The sequence below is a fragment of the Halichoeres trimaculatus genome, unplaced genomic scaffold (genome assembly GCF_033239565.1).
Source record: "Halichoeres trimaculatus isolate MK-OKI-2021-1 unplaced genomic scaffold, fHalTri1.1 fHalTri1_scaffold_4, whole genome shotgun sequence".
Classification (NCBI taxonomy): domain Eukaryota; kingdom Metazoa; phylum Chordata; class Actinopteri; order Labriformes; family Labridae; genus Halichoeres; species Halichoeres trimaculatus.
In genome coordinates this window covers 4,614,032-4,634,936 of record NW_027437182.1, presented here as the reverse complement: position 1 = coordinate 4,634,936, position 20,905 = coordinate 4,614,032, and the positions used below count along the sequence as shown (strand labels likewise).

Below are 20,905 nucleotides of genomic sequence, written 5' to 3'. Positions count from 1 at the left end.
GCACTTTTCTTTCTGAATGAGGTGTATACAAAGGTTCAATTCTTTCTGTTTGAGCAAATAAACCGAATGCAAGCGGAATATTTGGGTCCATGTAAACGTGGCTAGTGTTGCAGAACTCAAATAAAAATTTTACACAGAAAAATATTGTCTCTTTTGTATCTTTCTCTAAAGGGCTTTTCAATTTCTATCCCGCCATCTTAAGTTCTAAAAGATACGAATAAAGAAAAACAACAAAATTACACAGTAAATATTTGACTGACTGATCTGCTGATAAATCAAACCGCTCGTCTCTTGTAGAGTTTGTCTCGTGCCAGTTTTTCATACCAATCATTTGTAGTACAGTAGGGCCGAAGGGGGGCTCAGGATCCCCCTTAAGGGTTGCACAATTCTGATGGGGTCGTGAAATGCCTTCCAAAATCAACAATTACTTAAAATAGCGTATTTTGTCCATTATTTGAAAAACATAAACAAAAATATTGGTGCGCAAACACAAAGTCTATTTTTTTTACTAAACAGTTGAAATTAAGATGTTTTGCTTTTTCTTTGCTTTTGTCTGTTTTTGGATTGGTCCATTGGTTCGGGGGTTTGCTAGTCTTTAGCACAGAGTGAAAAAGTGTAGAAACTGTCTACACGACAACGTTTCATCTGAAAACCCTAAAACACAGTGAAAAAAAATCTGCGTTTATGCGAAAACACTGAGGGAGTGTAATTGCTGTAGTAAGCATGCTAGGCCTGTAGGTGGTGCAATAACTGTCTTGTCCAGGGGCTACTTTGGGGAGCTCTCCACTGAAGTAGAGTTGAGCCGATCATTTGGTGTATTGGGGAATACAAAGCGCAGAAGTGGAGCAACAGATGCACATTTTGTTGAAAGAAAGTCAGCAGATTGAGCAGATTGAGCAGCACAAGCACAACACGGTAGTTCGCGATGGTTGGGTACTGTTGACCTGTTGTATGCGCTCGGGCAAAGTGGAGTGTGACGTCAGCATTTCCACTGAAAACGCCGGCTTAGTGTTTGCACAGCAACGGTGTCGGGTGCGTTTCAGAAAAATCCCACTCTGGAGGCTGATTTCAAAAGTTTGTGTTTTAGGTCGACTGAAATGCCGTTTCGTTGTAAACGCAAGGCTGAAACACAGCAAAACTTTTGCGTTTCACCCTAAAACTGCTGTCGTGTTAACCACCCCTAACACTGATGGGGGTCAGAAAATGCCCCCTAAAATCAACAACTACTTAAAATAGCATAGTTTGTCCATTGTTTTAGAACATAAACATAAATAGTGGTGTGAAGTCTAATTTCCTACTAAACAGTTGAAATTAAGGTGCTTTGCCTTTTCTTTGCTTTGCTTTTGTCTGTTTTTGGATTGGTCCATTGGTTTGTTCCAAAGGTGGGGGGTTGCTAGTCATTAGCACGGAGTGAAAAAGTCTGGAAACCCCTTGTTTATGAGAGTGATAAGTGGTATTTGTTACCAGAAATTTTGTCTTCATTGGGGTCTTTTTGTATTAGATTCAGATTCAAACAGTTTTATAAATCCCTCATGGGGCAATTAGTGTGGAGCAGCTCATGCACAAAAGAAAGAAACATGAACAAAGACAAGTTGACATACAAGCAACAAATGAGCTTAACAAGGAGTTCAAAATCAAAATCATAAGACCTAAGGAAGATGGTGAACATGATTAAAAGTCAGCAGAACTGAACACAAAATTTCAATAAGAGACGAAATAAAGTCAAAAAGGTATGTGCACCAGAAGATAAAAAGATTATGAAACCTCTTAGCTTCACTGTGGTCTGGTACAAATTTCCACTTTAGTGACGAATGGTTAAAAATCTGTCAAGAAATTTCTATAATTAATTAGATTTATTTGCTATTAACAATCATTAATCCAGAATCAGTTTTTTTTTTTGAAGAAAACTACATCAAACGCCGTTTCTTAAAGGTTACAAGTCCTTGATCTGGACTTGATCAGGGAATTTTCCTCCCATGTTGTTTGGCTGTGATTCAGTGAGAATTAGACTCTTTTCAGTGTCAGGACTTTGACGTCACAGGTTTTAAGGATTTCTCTCCTCTGTCTTTCAGGATGGCTCCTACCTGGCTGAGTTCCTGATCGCTAAAGGCTATAAGGTAAGAAAGAAACCCTCTCTGCAGATGTGAAAGTGCCATGGGTTTGCCTTTTAAAGCTCAGACACACACATACTGAAAGCAGACGGTCACCAATGCCAACGAACACAGACTCACAGAGCGACATTCCCTCGATAAGCGGCGTCCAGCCTCGCAGTGTGTGGGAGCTCCTGAGGGATCATGACGTAAAGGTGACGGCTGACATCGCGCACGTACTGACTCACACTTCACCCTGATAAGACCCTCTGTGTAACGCGGAGCCTGTTCACCCCTCACCTTCTACCTGGGGTCAGGCCATTAACAGGGAAACGGTTGTTGTTATACGGCTGTTTGAGTGAGGTCACCAACTTTCACCTGCTGCTCCGTGTGTTTTCAGGGAAAGTCAACAGCCTGTGGATGGATTCAGAGGTTAACGAGCTGTTTCTGACTCACTCAGGCTGCGTAGAGGTTTCACAGTAACATACATGTTGCAGCAGAGCTCTTTGTGTTTTCCTGACAGTAGCTGCTGCATGACTTCATTTCCCTGCACACAAACACACCTCCATCCTGGTCTGCGTGCTCAGCTTCTGCTCCTCTCCTCTGCGCCGGCCTCCGAGGCAGCAGAGGGGAAGTGGACCAGAGTGTGGAGGGGTCTGGAGGGAGAGGGGGGTTTGCATTAAAGAGGAGAGCTGAAGCAGGCAGGAAGTGCTCAGTGAATAAAGGAAGTGAGGTCAGGGCACAGCATCGTCCCGCTAATGGACTCCCCTCGGATCAGGTCCTGTTATCTTCTCCGAGCAGACCTTCCTCACGCGTCCCCACAGAGCACGGAGCACAGATCACACACGGCGTCAAAACACAACAAACACAACATTGTTTGATCAACGTCTGCCATAAAAATACAGATTTCTCCTGTAAAGAAAGCCACTAATGCAGGTTCTGCTTTCAGGTTCATGGGATTCTGCGTCGCTCCAGCTCCTTCAACACAGGCCGCATTGAGCACCTTTACGAGAACCCTCAGATACACACTCAAGGCAGTAAGTACTCAGTCCACACCACAAGTGTCAAGTTTTAATTTGCTTTTTAGGAGTTTTTTGAACTTTTATTCAAACAGGAAAAAGCTCATTGAGATGAAAGACGTCTTTCTGTACCAGCAAAGAGGAGCAGACATGTATGCACACAGGATTCATGACTGTAACACAGAAAAACTCATGAAAACATGTAGAACCAGAATATATTTGTTGAAATCAAGCATCCAAGTTTGTAGAAATCCACATTTCACATTTGAAACGATACAGTACAGATGCCCGGTACCTGGCAATCAATACTGGTACTCAGCGGTACCAAATTTTGGCACTTTTTTGTGTTTATGTGGTAAAAAATATCATTTTTTTAAATGAGACAATATAAAAATTGTCAATTTAACATATTTATTCTTCACTATATAACCTTGTAATGCTGCATTCATGCCCAGCATGGAAAGTCTCCTACTCTTCCACTCCCTCACATTCACAAGGATGCATTTAGGTACCTAAGCATGGTACCTTTTGGTTTTACATGAACTGGTACCTGGCACTTTTGACAGAATTCGGTCGGTACCTATAAAAGTACCTAATTCATACCCATCCCTAACCCCAACGCATCCAGTGAGACTTGTTTCTCGAGTTTTAGGCCTTTTGGGATTCTTTGTCAGCAGGGATGGGTTTGGGATTGTTACCAAATTAGGTACTTTTATCTGTACCAACTGAATGCTGCCAAAAGTACCAGGTACTGTTTCATGTGAAACCAAAAGGTACCATGTTTAGGTACCTAAACACATCCTTGTGACTGCGAGAGAGTGGAACAGTAGGCAATTTTCCAAGCTGGACGTGAACACAGCATTACAAGGTTATATAGTGAAGAATAAATATGTTAAATAAAAAAAAAAAAACAAAAACAAATTGATATTTTTTTACCACATAAACACACAAAGTACTGAGAATTGGTTCCGTTGAGTACCAGTACTGAGTGCCAGGTACCAGGCCCCGGTACCATATTGTCTCAATTGTAAAAGGTACCCATCCCTTATTGTAAGGTATTATGATAAAAGAAATACACCACAACACAAACAATCAAGTTACCAACGAAGGATTGATCTCGATCATCAGATCTGTCTGAATCTGTTTCAATCAGAATCACTTAACTTGGATATTTAGTGAAAAACTAACCTCTAACCTCTTAAAGTAAAATCCAGCTCTCTGAATCTGTTTCATGTTTACATGTATATATCCATCCCCTTACTCCCTCAGAAATGAAGCTGCATTACGGTGATCTGACCGACAGCACATGTCTGGTGAAGATCATCAACGAGGTGAAGCCGACAGAGATCTACAACCTGGGCGCTCAGAGCCACGTTAAGGTACCGCGATGATCCCCTGAATGAAATTACCTGTCTCACTTCACTTTCTGTGGAATCACAACAGCCAGATATATCCTAAGAATATAGCATGATATGGTTTTAAACATGAGTACAAACTAAAAACTTTGGTCATAGTGAATATGAAACCGTGAGCAATCAAGTGTCATGTCCAAGGTCCTACCCGTTTCTCTTTCACACTGCAAAACACTTTCATGTTTTCATCAAAAGCAAGGTTGAGCCGAAGTCTGATGTGATGACTCATGACTTTGGAGGATACAAACCTTTTTCGATGAATGTTTGATGAAGACGAGATGGATAATAATCTCTGAAGTTCTATCCTGGATTTGAGACTTTTCCTTGTTTCTGTATTTAAAAGCATTGTTAATTCGTGAATTGGATGTTTGATGGCTTCTTAAAGCAGAGTATATATATTTTTTATTCAAAATAAGAGGCTGATTTTAACTATTCTACTGATTATCTGTCTCAGCATTCTATTTTGTTGATTTAATATAACTTGAATCAATTAAAAAGTATGCCACTTTGGCTTTACTTCAGCTTTATTTTGTGCTACTTTGGCCGTACTTTGATTTATTTTGTGCTTCTTTGTTTGCTAATTTGTTGCTACTGTAGTCTTATCTCTTCTTTGGCTCTACATTGCTCCTTTTTGCTTTGCTTCTCGTCATACTTCAGTGAATAATCAGAGGACTAGTCATTTGGTTGAACAAGTGAATTCAGTGCTACAGCTTTTGCACACACTCATCCACTGTAATAACTGTTAAATGAGTTTCATTTTTCAAGATTTTTCCAAATTTAAATTTTTTAAAGAAACATTTGTGTTTTTACTGTTGCTGCAAATAAATAACATCAGTTATTCTGTTTATAATCAGTATCGGCCCTTTAGATAAAGACCGGTTGACCCTTTGGCTAAATTTTGACCCTGTGAGTGTTACTTTCATCTCTCAAATGCTGCAACCCCAGACATGCTTCCTTTAAAGACTTAAGTATGTGAGCTTTCCCCTAAAACTTGTAAAAAAAAGTGATCCATAAGCAGGATTACCTTGTATATTGTAGCTTTTAAGCTGATGTGAACAACTTTTTCTGGAGTAAAGCTGATTTTCCCCCCTGAATAATGGCTTCTTCTGCCAGACGTGGATGTTTAATAAAAGCAGAAAATGTTAGTGAAGGGAGATCGTGCTGATGTGAATAGTTTTTAAAAAAGGGGAACTTTCAGTTCTGGGAAGAGGACAGCTCATGTGCGGAGGACGCTGGAGCTGATGGGACAGGAAGCTGTGTTTTCTTGGATGGCTCAGTCGGTGCCACAATGTCCCTTTTGTCTGCGGTGATCCCAGGAGATCCCTCAGCGCCGCCTCCCCTCTTCTTCCTCCTCCTCCTCCTCCTCCACGCTGGGATCTGACACACAGTCTCCAGGCAGCTCTGATCCTCCGTCACCACAGCGGTTTGGGTGAGACGAGGAGCCAGGAGCTTAGTCAGATCACAGCTAACGAGAGCTTTCGTAATGTGAACATGACACACTGAGTTTCTTGATCCCTTACAGCTGCGATAATTTATCTCACACTTCAGCAGAGTTAAGATCTTATATTTGAGTCCTGGATGTATCACACCGTCAGGACTCAGGATAAGCTTTTTGTGTGCTTTTTGAATCAGACACATTCAGTTTATCTAATGCTTGTTTGCACAGGATTAGCAGGTGCAATCACAGCACAGTCCTTTTATCAATCAGACCCTGAGTTTCTTTAGCTAGCTGCTCATTTTGACCTGTATCCGAGTGCATTTATCAGAGCCTGTCCCTCGTTTCCCGTGTGCTGTTGCATAATACAGTGAATAACTCTGGGTTTTGACTCTTGTCGGACAAAGACGACGTCAGCATTGACTCAAGATTTTGTGTCAAAGAACGGAAAAAGCGGAAAGAGGAGAGCGGAAATGAAGGAAGACAGACAGACAGAGAAAGAGAGTGGGAGAGATGGTCCGATAGGAGGAGAACGATGACTCCTCTCTCCACATCCTCTGTGGTCAGAGGTTGTGACTGTGCTTCCACCTCCCACATGGATGATCATCTGATGCAGGCCACACACACACTCACACACTCACACACACACGCAGGGTGACAGAAAGTCCCTGTACCTGTGCGAGAGCCTCTGTGTTTATTTGTTTCCACACCTTCAAACCTCGCTCTGGCAGCTCCTCGCCACACGCTGAACGTGCTGGATTACTGGCAGCAGCCACGCCGAGACATTTCCAGTCCGTCCCACCTCTGAGGGAAAAGATCAGTCACAATCCGACTACTCAGCATCTTTCTCTTCCTTCCCATCATCCCTCTCCTCTCCCCTCCGCCGGCGTTTTTACAGGGAATCCCTTCTGAGGCCGGCTGGTTCATCGCACTCGCCGGGGGACGTGGAGTAGCAGGATCAGTTAGCGATGTGGGGCGTCTGCGTGTGTGGGTGCTTGTTTCCGCTGCACTGAGAACAGAGTGGAGGTTATTTTCTGATGCTGCAGGGGCGGAGGTGGACTGGGAATAGTGGACGCCGGACGCTGGAAAGGCCTGAAAGGCAGCCAGCTGCATTATCAAAAGACCAGCGCTTAAAACAAAACAGAAAGGATATTATGTCTTTTCCATTTGGTCGACAGTTTGATCAGTTTGATCTTTGGTCTCAGGCGTCTTTTCTTTAAAGCAGTTTTCCAAATATTTAATCATAACCCACAGGAAAGACAGCCAGGAGTTAGAAACAGTCATTTCCTTTGAGTTTCTGTTGGATTGTTTATTTAGTGCTTTAATTCAAGTGGTGTGAGCTTTGGGACGACAAAAGCAAAACCAAAAAGGATTAAGTCTGAACTAAACCCTGAGATTAGGAGAACAAACAGGTTTTAGTTGCACATTTTCAAGACTGTAAATGATGAACTGACATCTCAAGTTACAGAGGAACAGAGAGATTTACCATTTCTGCAAAAAGTTGTTATCTTGCGGAGACAGAAGCTACGTTTACATGCGGTCAATATTCAGGTTGAGGTCAATATTCTGGTTTCTAAAACATTCAGAATAACCCATTCACATGCAGGGGCAAACAGGGTTATTCCTGTTTACATAGAATAGAATAGAATAGAAAATACTTTATTTATCCCCGAGGGGAAATTCAGGAGTCACCGCAGCATTTAAGAAAACAAAGGTAAGAAAGAGTATAGAAAGTGCAAAAAGGTCCATAAGAAAATAGATGACGACATCCCGTCCGCCACTTGTCCACCACTCTCCAGCCCAGCCAGTCTCCACCTCCACAGGGTCCAGGACTGCGCTTCTTCAGCAGTCTGTTCAGTCTCTGTCTCCTGGATCCTGTCTGCTCACAGCAGGCGAAGCTCCTCCGATGTGTCGCGGCGTCCGATGTCAGCTCCGTCAGCCACGTCCGTGAACAGCATGATGCCGCTGGATTAGCACAGCTAGCTCATCCATCCCACGGAGCGAGACCCCACGTTCCCAACAACGATGGATGGAAGGACAGGTCCACGTCGTCACCTCCCAGCTCACATCCGAGAACCAGCACGTCGTCCTCACCTCCTCCTCCTCAGCTCGAGGGAAATCATCAAGCCCTACACTAGTTAGCATTGACATGCTACAGGCTGCTAACAGCTAATTTCGCATGTAAACAATGCAGCCATGGTTACATGTAGGATCTCCAGACAAACACAGGAGAAAAGTAGTAAAAAATACCGCCGAAGCCACAAAAAGTTTGGTGTCCGTGACCGACAATGAACCATACAAAGTGATGATCCACTCCAAATACAAAGATGACGAAAAAGAGACGAAAAAATTACAAGAAACGGACAAAGACGAGAGAGCTGCTGCAACAGGCAGCTACTTGGGTAGCGCCATGGGGATAATGATAAGGGTACATGGTACCCTTATCAAAACAGCGATGCACGATCAACATCTCGAGCTCAAAAACAGTCATGCACATCATTTCCACATCTTCCTGTATCCATAGCAACAGGAGCAACAACAAGGCTGTTTTCCAAACCCCCTACTACGCTAGTAGTGCCTACTATGCGAAAACTTGCTAAATCTGCAGTATACCAAAAAGTACTACTGATCCAGGAAAATTTCTCAGTTTGTAACGGACCAGTCTAGCTAGCATACTGTTTCCCAAAATGCACGGAGCGTACACTGATCGTCTATGCAGGTGGCAGGTTTTGGTGAATTACCATCATCTACTGGAATGAGTCAGCATTACAACTACAATACAACAACACTAATGTTAGACTATCCATGAGAAAGAAGTGAAGTGATGCAAAGTTTGTGTTGTACATTAAAGCCAAGAAGTCTGTATTGGTTCAGTACGGTTTTGCACGGTTTGGTACAGTTAAGCCTGATCCCATTTCCACAGCAAACTGTGCCCCCTTGTGGTAGACAGCGTATAAGCTGGATGCCGCAAGCCGCATCTGTTAAATAATTGCATGACACCATAGCAGTGCGACACATTGTACCCCGCTAATAAATCAGATGAAGGATAAAAACGCAACACAGTAAACAAAGAGTAATGGGAGACATCCAGCAATTCGTCTTCTCTGTGATTTCCATGTGGCGCTTTGTTACGAAGCTCAGTCAAGCTTAGTTCCAGAGAAGTCTGTGTGCCGCCAGGAGAAATACAGCCGGTCAACGGTCTGCAGTGTTGTAGCTCCATCTTCCGAGATCAGATCGGTTTAGTTTGGCACCCATATGGAAGGGTGCTAAAAAGTGGGACGGCTAGTCTTGGTTATTTGGGGATCAGTCAGTGGAAACGCCGTGCAATCCATCACCTGTAGCTCCTCTTGGAGTGCCCCACACACTTCAAGATTTGTGGTTGCAAATTATAAACATGTTCATTTTCTACGATCTCTTAATTGGAGGCTTTTCGAGCAGCTTCAATCGGACAAAATCACTCTAAACACATCCCACAGCACAGGAAAATCACACACTCATTTGCAGACACCAGAGAATCAGGCCTTTGCTGACTTTGATTGTAAGGAGGTGGAGACAAAATTCAGCCCCATTACCCTGCAGTGTGTTCCCACCTTTAACAGATCCCACCTGTCAGCCAAGTTAGCCACGGCCTAAAGTTTAAGAACTTTAAAAATAACAAATCATAAAGAAAAAATCATGTATGATGTGTGCTGATAGAGAAATGAGCTATTCAGACCCATGAGGTTTTTCCGAGCAGGCTGTAAACGTGTTCAGTCAGATATATCTTTTAAACTTGCTCAATTTGCTGATGAAACACTTAGTATAAGAAGCATAAAAGTTGAAAAGCAAATACAGTTTCCCTTAAAACAGAGGAAAGGCCTTCAAATTATTGACTTTAAACCTGTCGTATAACAAAAATCTAACAGGAGTCAGAAAGCTGAATGTCTCTCTTCAAAAGAAGAAGAGATAACGTCTGCAGTCTCTAGTTACAAACTTGTCACAGTGACAGGGATGTAGTCTTCCTTTAAATCAGTCAAACTAAGCTTCTCCAGTATAAAAAACGAAGCCATGAGACACACGGTAGCATGGCTACCGAGAGCTGTGAGATTACATAACAGGAAACTGCGTGTTTGTCAGCTCCAATTTGCTCAGTAAAATATATAAACCAGCTTGTTTTCACAGCCACAGCCTCCTCCACAAGTTATTCTGTGTCTTGTTGCTTTTTGTGGTCAGAGACTTTCAGGAAAGCAAGTTTGAGTGACGGCCCTGAGGTCAGTTTGGACTCGCAAACACGTAGAGGAGGAGGAGGAAACATGTCGAGTTTGTAGTTTCAGGGACCAAAAGAGAGAGGACCTTATCACTAATGATAAAACTGACTGTGTTCAAATTAAGTGGACCAAAACAGTTCATCTCCACTGTTGTAGTTCCTCATAAATAATGAATTTTCCTGACAGTTACTGTTGAGTATTTTGGAAATGGTATCCATGAAATATGCATGAACAACAGAGCAGAATCGGGACATCCTCTCTGTAATCTGTCCCATATCTGATGGCTTAACATGACTCTTGTTGTGTTTTCCCACTAAAGCGCTTCACGGGAAAGCCGTAAACAAAACCCTGAGGTCCCCCACCTGCAGCTGTCACCACAGACGCTCACAGCAGCTGAATTATTAACACACCTTGATAATAAGAGGAAGGGAAAGTCAGGCAACACATCATTGTTTTGACCGGTTTCTCTCTGCTCCTCTTTGGTCTTTCTTGTCCCTGTGTGTGTGTGTGTGTGTGTGTGTGGTCAGAGATACTGTACTCGTGTGTGTTTAGAGCTCCACTGTCCAGCCTCATTTGCCCTTTAACAGCTGAAGATGCATTTTCATACTCAGCACTCGCCAACTTCCAAAAACAGCAGAACGTTGCTTTCCAGGAAAAACCGTGCCGTTTCCAAATTTGGTGAATTATGTAGCCGGGTAAACTCAGACCTTATAGGTTGAAATGATCCGACTGAGGCTCATAAACTTTGTCTTAAAATCAGCTGGATTACGTCCCAAATATGCTGTCATGATGAGGATAATGGAGATATTTATAGAAAGATGTTTTTGATTAACATGATGATTACAGGTCAGAAATATAACCTGCTTTTAAGCCATTAAATGAGTTTAAAACTAATTTGATTATGATAAAATGGAGCGTCACTCAGCCAGTTTAAAGTAAGCATCGTGATTAAAGTAGTCAAAACTTCTTCTCTGATAAAACCTTTGAGAGTTTGATAAATTATCTTCAAGCACCTTTTAGACTTTAGAAATGTCTCTGAATGTTTTGTGAAATTAAGCTGGTGGTTGTCAGTGACTGATCTCAAGTCTATTTATCTTTGAAGGGATTGCAGTAGGTTTCTATTTTGGAGGAAGTGACCAGAGTTGTCCTGAGTGACCTACATGTCTCACTGACTGTACCATTATCAATTAACATCAAATAACAAAATAATAAAACAAACAAAAAAAGCTATTTTCTGTGATTTAAAGGCCCAAAACTCTTTGTACAACCAGTCTGATGATCTCTGAATGCATTGTTTTTCCTAAGACTATATATATATATTTTTACCTTTTATTTTATTTATGTTTTAACTAAAAGAAGTTTATTTTTTTTTTTTAGTCAGGAGAATCAGAAATATAAACCTTTGTGGATTAAAGCTCCTGTGATGGTCTTTTGGTTCATGCCAGTTATTTGAAAAAAAAAAAAAAAAGGACGTCATCTTGCTCGGCTCGAAGTGAGGTCTCCACAAAAACTGCTCCCCCTGGTGGCTGGCTGCAGTAAAGGTCAAAAATTCCATCTCCCCAGTCATTCCAGATTGGCTGTGGTCAAACTTAAAAAAATGAATACACCTCATAGAAATGTTTCTCACGTCGGATTGTTGTGGTGGTTTGAAGATATCATTTGGCTGCCTTGTATTCAGGTCCTCTATTCTTCTGAAAAGGTTCATTTCATTAGTTATACAAGGTTAAAAATGAGGCTTTACGTCATGTTTAACGATGATTGACAGCTGACGTTCTCATGTATTTTTTTCTGGGATTGTAAAATATGTCGGTAGTTAAGTCAAGAAGTGATAAGACTATCGATAGAAAAAAATATATATTATTTTTGTCACCCGGCTCCACTCAGATTTTCCCAGAATCCCTCACAGTCTCGACTGTGCAGACTCTGGCTGTACAACTGCTTCAATGGCAGCGCCTGTGACTGGGGAATTTTGGCTTCAAAACCGTACATTGGTAAATGGTGGAGCCAAGCTGTCCACTCTATATACAGTCTATGGTTCAGACTCATTATTTTTAAGTTATTCTTTAAGGAATTTATGCTTTTATTTTTACAAGTTGGTAGACAGAGCAGGAAACGGGGTGAGAGTGTGGAGTGACGTGGGGAAGAGGCAACAGGTTGGATTCAAACCAGGTCGAGGTCTTGCCCCAGAATTTTTTTCTCAATTGATTTATTGTTTTTTTAATCAAGAATTAGTTTCTTGCTTTTCTGTGACAGAAAATCAGCCATCAGGAGTCTATCACTTGTAAAGTACTCTGCTTGACAACTTTCCTCATTTAGTGTTGTTTTTTTTGCCCCAGAGCTCGACTCATTAAATATTCAGCATCTGCCAACACCGAGTCCTGATCCGATACTTCTACTCTGATACATCCTGCTCCCAGCTTTAAGCTCCTGTCATGTTCTGTTCGGCTTTACAACATTCAACCAATAGTGTCACTGCAGAAAAGCGAGACGGTCTGAGAGGGTCTTTGTACCACCACATAATGGTAGTTCGTACTAAGTTGGTATTTCTCCAAATTGTTACCTTTGCCAAGGGGGTTATGTTTTTGGGAGAGTTTGTTTGTCTGTGAACACCATAACTCAAAAACTAACGAACAGATCTTGATTAAATTTTCAGGACAGGTTCAAAATAGGATATGGAAGAAGTGATTAAATTTTGGAAGTGATCTAGATCACCATCTGGACCCAGGACTTTTTTTAAAGGATTCTTTATCATTGTGAGATAGGGCTGTTTTCACCATATGTGTATATAACTCCACCATAAATGGTCGGATTGCTTTGCAAAACAATACAAGACAAGGTCACCATCATTTCTGACAGATGCAAAAGTACGATCCAGATCCTGGCAATATTCTGGATACTAAGATCTGGAATATGAAACATGTACTGGGTCAGTCTGCTGAAAGGGACACATAAAAGTAGGACTGAAGTGTTGCATCACACTCTCTAACCATGTGATTGGCCCTCATTCCCGATCATGTGATCGAATCGGGACATCCCTAGTTTCAGACTTTAAAAAATGAGAATATTTTGATATTTAGTTTTAATCCTTACGGTCTCATTTGCTCCTAAAGAGGCATCTAAATTCATTTCAGTTTGTTATATAAGGGGCTAAAAACTCAAAACAGGAGCTTTAATTCATGGTAAATTCTGATTCGCTGATAAAAACACTCCAGCTTCAAACAAGTTTTTTATAGATAACTGGGTTTCCCTCTTTACAGTTTTTTGTAACTCCAATTCTGCCGCTCACCCTTGACACAAAATCCTTTAAATTCACTTTTAAACTCTTTTTTTTTTTCCATAATCCCTATCTAGGCTTAAGCTGAGTTGCTTGTGTGAAGGCAGATACCAAAGTTTGACCTCGACGTTACTCGTTTCTATTTCTGACAAGCTCCCTGTTGAAGTTTCCACAAGGAGTTGAATGAGAGGGTTTGACAACCTTTTATTGAGACTCTTTTTTCTTCCTTTCACTCCTTGAGACTGTGAATAAGTCGATCTGCACACAGAAAGACAATAACTGTCACCCAGAGTGGGACCGCAGCTGTTACGTAATTTCCTGCCACGCCACACGGGGAAAGTTTTACGTTGTTTTCAGGACGTGTGAATGAGCGACCACGGAAAATTTTCCGCGCCGTCTGTCCTGAAATTTTCTGGGAACTTTTCGTGAGTATGTTTGTAGAAAGAAACCTTGAGAAAAGCTGAATTTTCTGGTTGTTTTCCTGATCCGTCAGTGATAATTTGAGCTCCCCCTTGTCTTCATTGTCCTCTATAAAAAGTTTGCTCGCACAAAAACAACTTCCTCTGGTTCATGAAAACATATTTGGATAAATCTGGCTTTGACAGCACAGAGTGAAACATTCTGTAAACCCGCTTGGTGAATGATGAGCGGCCTGGTGTTGGTAACAGCCCATTGGTGGAGTTTACTCACCCTCTGATTGGTGTTTACATTATTCCCATTCAATCAGGGCTCAGTGGCACGCTCGCAGCTGTGTGTGTGTATTTGTGTATCTCTGTAAATTAGCACATTCCCCCGCTGAAGCATGTGCTCTGTCTCTTTGGACTCTTTAGCTGCATGTGTGCGGTTTGTGTGTGTTTAAGGTGCCATGCTTTCCATTGTTTGAGAATTCCCCTCCAGGATCAGAATCAGATTCGTGGCGGTTTCGGCCTGAAGGGAGATGCAGTGTAATCTCTGCGCCCACATTTTATCATGCGAGCCGTCTGTTGAATGAGCAGAAACAGGTCTGTTGGTGGCCTGGTGAGAATGGCTCCCTGAGCCTGCAGATCCCCGTTTGGAAAGGTTAGCGGCAGCGTGCCTGCAGCCTGGGTCCAAAGTGAACTTTAGCTTAAGAATAGACTCCTCTGTGCCAAGAGAAACAAGTCTGCACTTTCCTCGAACACAGTCAGGGAATGTTTTGTGGTCGTGCTTTGTGGGTCAGATTAGTTGCTCTGCTCATGAGTCAGTCCTTTTTCTGTTTTCCAGCAAGGTTGTAACACATGGAAACATGCAGTTTGGAGAAAAAAAGAGCAGTGTGTGTGTGTGTATATGTGTGTGTGTGTGTGGGGCTCTTTGAGGTTTGTTAAGTAAACACACTGAGTCAATAAATAGTATCACAAAGCTAAATATGATTTGTCTCTAAGCTGTATCTTAAATCAAACCCTAAATGTTCCACATCAGCTGCCTTGTTCTTGTGTCACACAGGAGCCAAAACAAACTGTGTGCGTGTAGTTTCACCTGTGATTTATAGATGGCAGCAGTGAGCCGCTGTGGACGAGTCCCCTCACGGTTCCAGCTGCAGGTCCCGCTCAGGAGCAGGATGCACTCTGCCTCAAAGTTCATTATTAATCAGTTTTAATAACTCTGTTTCAAGGGTTTGATTTGCATATCAGAAGAAAAGACATGGAGGTTAATAAAACTTTATAATCAGAGCTTTGAAAGTTGGATTTTATTCTTCTTTTTGACAAGAAATGCAGTTGCAAAAACATATTTTTTAATAGCAGAGGCTTGTGATGATAAATTTACTGTTTTGTGACAAATTAAAGTCACAATCACCAATATATATTTTTTTAAAATGCAGTTTTTAGGTATTTTTTTCTCTATTTAAAAATAAAAAATGCTAAACATGCATCATATTGTCTTCTTTTATCTTTAAACTTTAAGGTTGTATTTGGTCAGTTTATTTAAATTATTTTTTATTTTATTCTTTTATTTAATAAGTTAATTGAATTAAGGTTATTTATATTTATTTTAATATATTAATATTTAATGTTATATATTTATAATTAATTCAATATATCTATATTTAGTTAAATTTAATTATGTATAATTTTCTTATTTTTTATTTCATTTCTAAAAGTCAGATGTTTTCATTCAGTTTCTTCTATCTATTCTATATCTTTTAATTTTTTTTATTTTATTGTATTTTTTTCCAGAAGTCAGAGGTTTTTTTGTTCAGTTTGTTTTATTTATTTTTTGTTTTTAATTTTTATTTACTTATTTATTTTGTTATTTTTGTTTTTTTTCCTGGAATTAAGGTGTTTTAATTCAGTTTTAAGACTTTGTCTCTCTTTTTTTTGGTAAAAGAAAGGTTCTTTGTCATTTTTCTTATTCAATATAATAATCAGATAATAACAAAGTAATACAAATTTGCATATTAGCAAAGTTTAAACAGTGCCACGTCACATATTGTTACGCAGTGGTTTGGTTTCTCTTTGGTTCTGCTTCTTTTACTGCTGAAGGCTGAACAAGTCCCCCTGCAGGCCTGTTTTTAACAAAACAGCACATTTTTATTCCTTTAAAGGAGTAAATGTTGCTCTTTAGGTGGCGTATCCTCTCCTCTCTCTGTCAAATGAGGAAACTGAGGAAGTAAAGCTTGAAAATAAAGACAGGAAAGAGACCAAAGTCATCACTCTCCGTCTTAATGTCTTCCTCGCTTTCACACTTTTGTCATTTATTCCATTTTCCCCTCAGCGCTGAGTGATTGACAGTAGCCCGTAGCATGTTTGTGGGTACAAGAAGTCCCACAATAAACACTCGAAGCCGGCACGGCGTCTTAATTACTTTGGTGCAGTGATCGAGAGCTGAGAGACGAGGTGAGAAGACAGTAACCAGGGATCAGGTTAAATATTTATCACACTCATCAATCTTTCTGTTGCTATGTCCTCCAGGGAGACATTTGGCAATCATAATCAGCCTCATAATGGATTTTATGTAATGATTTATCTGGAGCTCGTGGCTGAAGAGATGATTCATCGCCTAATTCTCCGTACTCGACCTCAGCGTCAAAGTGCTGCATGAAAAGATTTGTTTGTCTTGATTATTCGACTCAGGCTGCAATTAAAGTCTCATTTATTAGGTATTTTTATAATAATTACATCTATAAATATATCCATCTTTGTCTAAATAAATACTCGGGTAGAGCACTGCCCGGAGTGAGGTTTGGACCTGCAAATAGGACATCACAAATTGCAACATGTTCCCCAGCTCACAGAGAATGAGCCAATTTGTTGAAGCAGCAGCTGGATGTGTAATGGAGGCACTTACACTGTAAAACTCAGGCAATTAAGTTCACTTCTTTTTTGTTATTCGCTGTTTGGTGACCTGAAACGTTAAGGCATCACATTCAGATTCTTTATTATTATTGACTCATGCATGAAAAAGTGATATGACATCCTATATCCTTCTTTTTTGTAACACCTTTAATTCATTTAAGGAAAAGCAGTCACGAATGACATGCTTTAACTTTAAGTCAGGGTGTCCAAGCACTTTTGATTTATGATGTGTAGAGGAAGAACTGGCTTAGTTGACGCGTGCTCTGGCGTAAAAATAAAAGCCATGATGATGTGCCTTTGAGTCCTGTGGCCCCTTCATTTCTGTTGACTCACTTCTCTTCTTGAACAGTCCTGAGGCTCATATAAATTAGGGATGCATGATATATCAGCACATTATCGTTATCAGCTGATATTGTCTTAAAAATAAAACATTAGATATCGGCCAACACAACAATTCCGCCAACATAATAAACCAACAAAATACTGGGCTGAAGCTGCAAACCTTTTTTTGAACATTTACCAAAGTAAACCATCTCACATGTTTCCTGTGAACAGAGGTTTTGTTTACTGACTGTCAATTATGAAATTGGCCAAATTTGCCCCGGTTGTGGGCAATGTTATGGTTTTCTCAGGAACAGCACTATCCAGCTTTCAAGTAGGATTTATCTTGCAATTTTTGGGTTTGAAAGCAATCTTCATAAATAGATATACAGTTTTTAGTATATGTATTTCCTATTTTGCACTAGATATGGATATAACATAACAAATATCATGTGTATATGCACCATAATACATAATGCTGCTTCCAATACAGAAGGCAGTTGATGATCTCTGCGATTATGTGCAAAGAAAAATCTACCATCTACTGTTCAAATGTAAAACATGAACACAGGATGTTTTTCCTCAAAATAAAGGAAGAAAAAAAGAGAAACAAAAATGAAACAAGTAGAAAACTATATTATGGCTCCAGCAGTGTCAGACCACACAGTTGCAGCATTGGTTTGAATAAAAAAAAACTTATAGTCAAGATCATAAAGTATTTTTTAAATTTGATTCCTGATTTAAAACACCTGTAAAATTTGCTTTGTGTTGTTAAATGCGATTAAATCAGGCAGGTCTAAAGTCCAGCCTGTGGGGCAGTTGTGGTATAAGATCCATCTACCTACAGCCCCCAGCTTCATCTTACTGTGTATTAAACAGGGATGTTTAAAACCACTTTTTTGCAGACCCATACTAGTACCAGTTTTCACTTTTGTGTTCTCACCGATACCAAGTACCAATACCAGTAGTACTTCTACTACATAAAATTTCAATTAACAGTAAAAGATCATTTTGATCAAAGACAGCACAGTCACTGTGCCATGAAGTCCAAAAAAACCCACAAACAACTCTCTGGATTTATTTATTTATTTTTTTTTAAATAAATTAACAAAAGTGCAAAATGAAATTAACAACTGTCAGAGTGCTTTAATGTTATCTGAACAGGACCTGATGTGTATTTGCTGTGGTGTTAAACCGCAGAAAGTACCAGCAACTGCTGGCAAAGAGGACTCACTCAAAGCAAGATTGATACCTTGAAAAAAGGCTGGTATCGGCCCGATACCTGACACCGATACCAGTACTCGCCGATACCCAGTATTAAATATGGCACTGAAGGGAATTACGAATGCATTTACATTTTCTATCTATGTATTATCTATCCATCTAAAACAAAACCAAACCAAAGTCTATCTAGTAACATCTCACTAAACTACATTTGGATTGTGCAAACGCTACTCGAATAAAGCTGGAGCTCTCTACATTCTTTGGAAACTCAACATCTCTTATAGCTGACATCTTTAAATAAATGAATTTATCTTGGTGTGACAATGTCAAAGCTCAAAAAACACATAGAGGAGGAGGACACAAAACCAGATTAAAGTTATGAAATGGAGCAGAAAAGGAAAAAAAATGGTGCAGAAAAGGATCAGAAATATTTAGGGCTAAAAAAAATGTTGTTTACTGATCAAAATAGCCTAGAAACAAAAATCCAGATCCTGATCCTGCCATAAAACCCTCCTGACATGTTTCCTCCACATCGCCCCCTAGTGGAGAACATGTTCCTTGGTCAGAAGCAGAGTTTGCTGATGTTTACTCAGCACGCAACACTGCACAAAACTGACCACTGATCATTTGGTTTAAAGAGGAACGAGAGGAACGAGCAGGTTTGAGCATTTAGTGACTTCCTTAATATGCTTTCAAACATATTTTTGAAAATATCTGATGACTGTTTCTTTTCCCTTTGCTTCCTTATTTTGTATCACCCATCCAGTGATCAGTTTGCACCATGTGTCTTCATATGTTTGAACATCTAGCACCCAAAATCTCCCCGCTCACATGATCCTGACCTTGAGCCCAGAATCTGTATTTACCCTGGATGTGAAATCAAAAACGAGCACTTCCATCCCAACATGAGAATGTTTGCATTTATTGTAAGTTTATTTTGCAGTTTGGAGGACATTTTCTGCTGCACTAAATTTAGCCGCTCACTGTGAGGTTTGGTTTAAGTATATTGACATTGCGGCTTCGCTTACGGCCTGTTACACGACAGCTGCAGCTTTAAAGTCGAGGCAGCTGCATCCAAAAGAAACATATCTTCATTTTTGTGATGCAGATAGACTTTACATGACGTTTCTGCTGCAGATATCTGTTTGCATCGCTGTGATGAGTGAATGTTCAGTTTACATGAAGAGAGGTTTACACATTACTCCTTTTGTGTGTGCACAGTGGTGTTTGCATAGACATTGTATCATGTGTACAGAAAGCAGGAAAGCTGCACAGGTTGGTGCTCTTCTCTGGGTCGTTTCCACTGGTTTAACAGCACCCTGTGTTTATTTTTCTTTCATGAAGAAAATGGGTCACAATCACTCTTTTGTCATCATTACACCCACACTTGATGCAGCTTCACTCGATCCCTCCGTCAGTGACATAATCTCATCACTCACACAAACATTGTTTGCTAATCTGCTGCTGCCCACTCTCTGCTGTGCACACACCCTCCTGGAAACAATACACACACAAGACTTCGCCACAAGAAAAGACTTTCCTTCTTTCTTTCAGAGCCTGCAGGAAGAGCTCAAGCTGATTTGAATCTCCACTTAGGGATAAGAGGCTGGAGCGAGGTGTAATTGCTTTTTAACGATCTGTGAATTCCCGTTTAAGAGCGTCATGATCTTTAATTGTTCCAGAGACACCGTCCTCTTTGTTATTCCTGCTAAGTGTGTTGGATTGCAGTCTGTTTACAGCTGATCTCACATGTTTGGATCACATCGAGGAATGATGAGGGAGGGAACAAAAAGAGGAGAGGCAGTTAAGAAGGAGAAGAAGAAGTTAGCGATGAGTTTGAGTTATGACATCAGATGCTTATCGTGCTCGGTGTAATCGTTTTCGGCGACTTAATGAAGGTGTTTTTGAACAGTGTGGTTTTATTGCTCTTTATCTGAAGCTGCTTTGTGTGAGCAGGCTGTGTGTGTGTTTTTTAATTGAAGCTCTAAATCAGGCTGTCATACCTGTATGAAGGGAGGGGCCGCTCTCACCTGTTAGCTGAACAAACGGGCCTTTATTCTCAGAGCGCGACCAGCGAGGACAGCTGCAGGAAACAATTCAAGAAAAGGAATACTTGAGTTTAATTTATGACAGTTTAAAATCAATTTTTTAGGAAGTGATAAAACAATAAGTGTTATTCATGGGAAGACTTCCTTGTATCTCCCAAATGAGACTTTAAATCAGTCTGTGATGCTTCCTTGTCTGCTCCTCTCATTGGTTATTGCATGGATTCCATCAGAGGCAGTGAAATTGTTGTATTGACACCACTTAGCCCAAAAATCAATCTCAGAATCATCTGCTGTAACGTTTAGATGCAAGTACACAACAAATTCCAGTTTTGATCCTTGTACAAGTATCATACAGACCAGCTGGACTTCTTTTTATTATTTTGGCACTAAAAGAGTCAGAGATCAAGCCCAGAAAGCTCATCTTCTCTTCTGTCAGGAGCTTTAATTTTAATTTTTTTCTGCCCAAATAGTTGAGGAGTTACGGTAATGACAAGAGCTTGCGTTATTTACCGCCTTTGATTGAA

The 20,905-nt window shown here is 40.5% G+C and overlaps 1 protein-coding gene across 1 annotated transcript in view; it reads left to right on the top strand.

Annotated features, from left to right (window-relative positions):
• The window catches only part of gmds (GDP-mannose 4,6-dehydratase), a 248,588-nt gene that overhangs the window by 21,251 nt on the left and 206,432 nt on the right, over window positions 1-20,905 (top strand). The window contains exons 2-4 of the mRNA XM_074668218.1: window positions 2,073-2,117; window positions 3,040-3,127; window positions 4,379-4,488. Coding sequence (XP_074524319.1) covers window positions 2,073-2,117; window positions 3,040-3,127; window positions 4,379-4,488 — 243 coding nt within the window. The remainder of the gene's footprint in view (window positions 1-2,072; window positions 2,118-3,039; window positions 3,128-4,378; window positions 4,489-20,905) is intronic.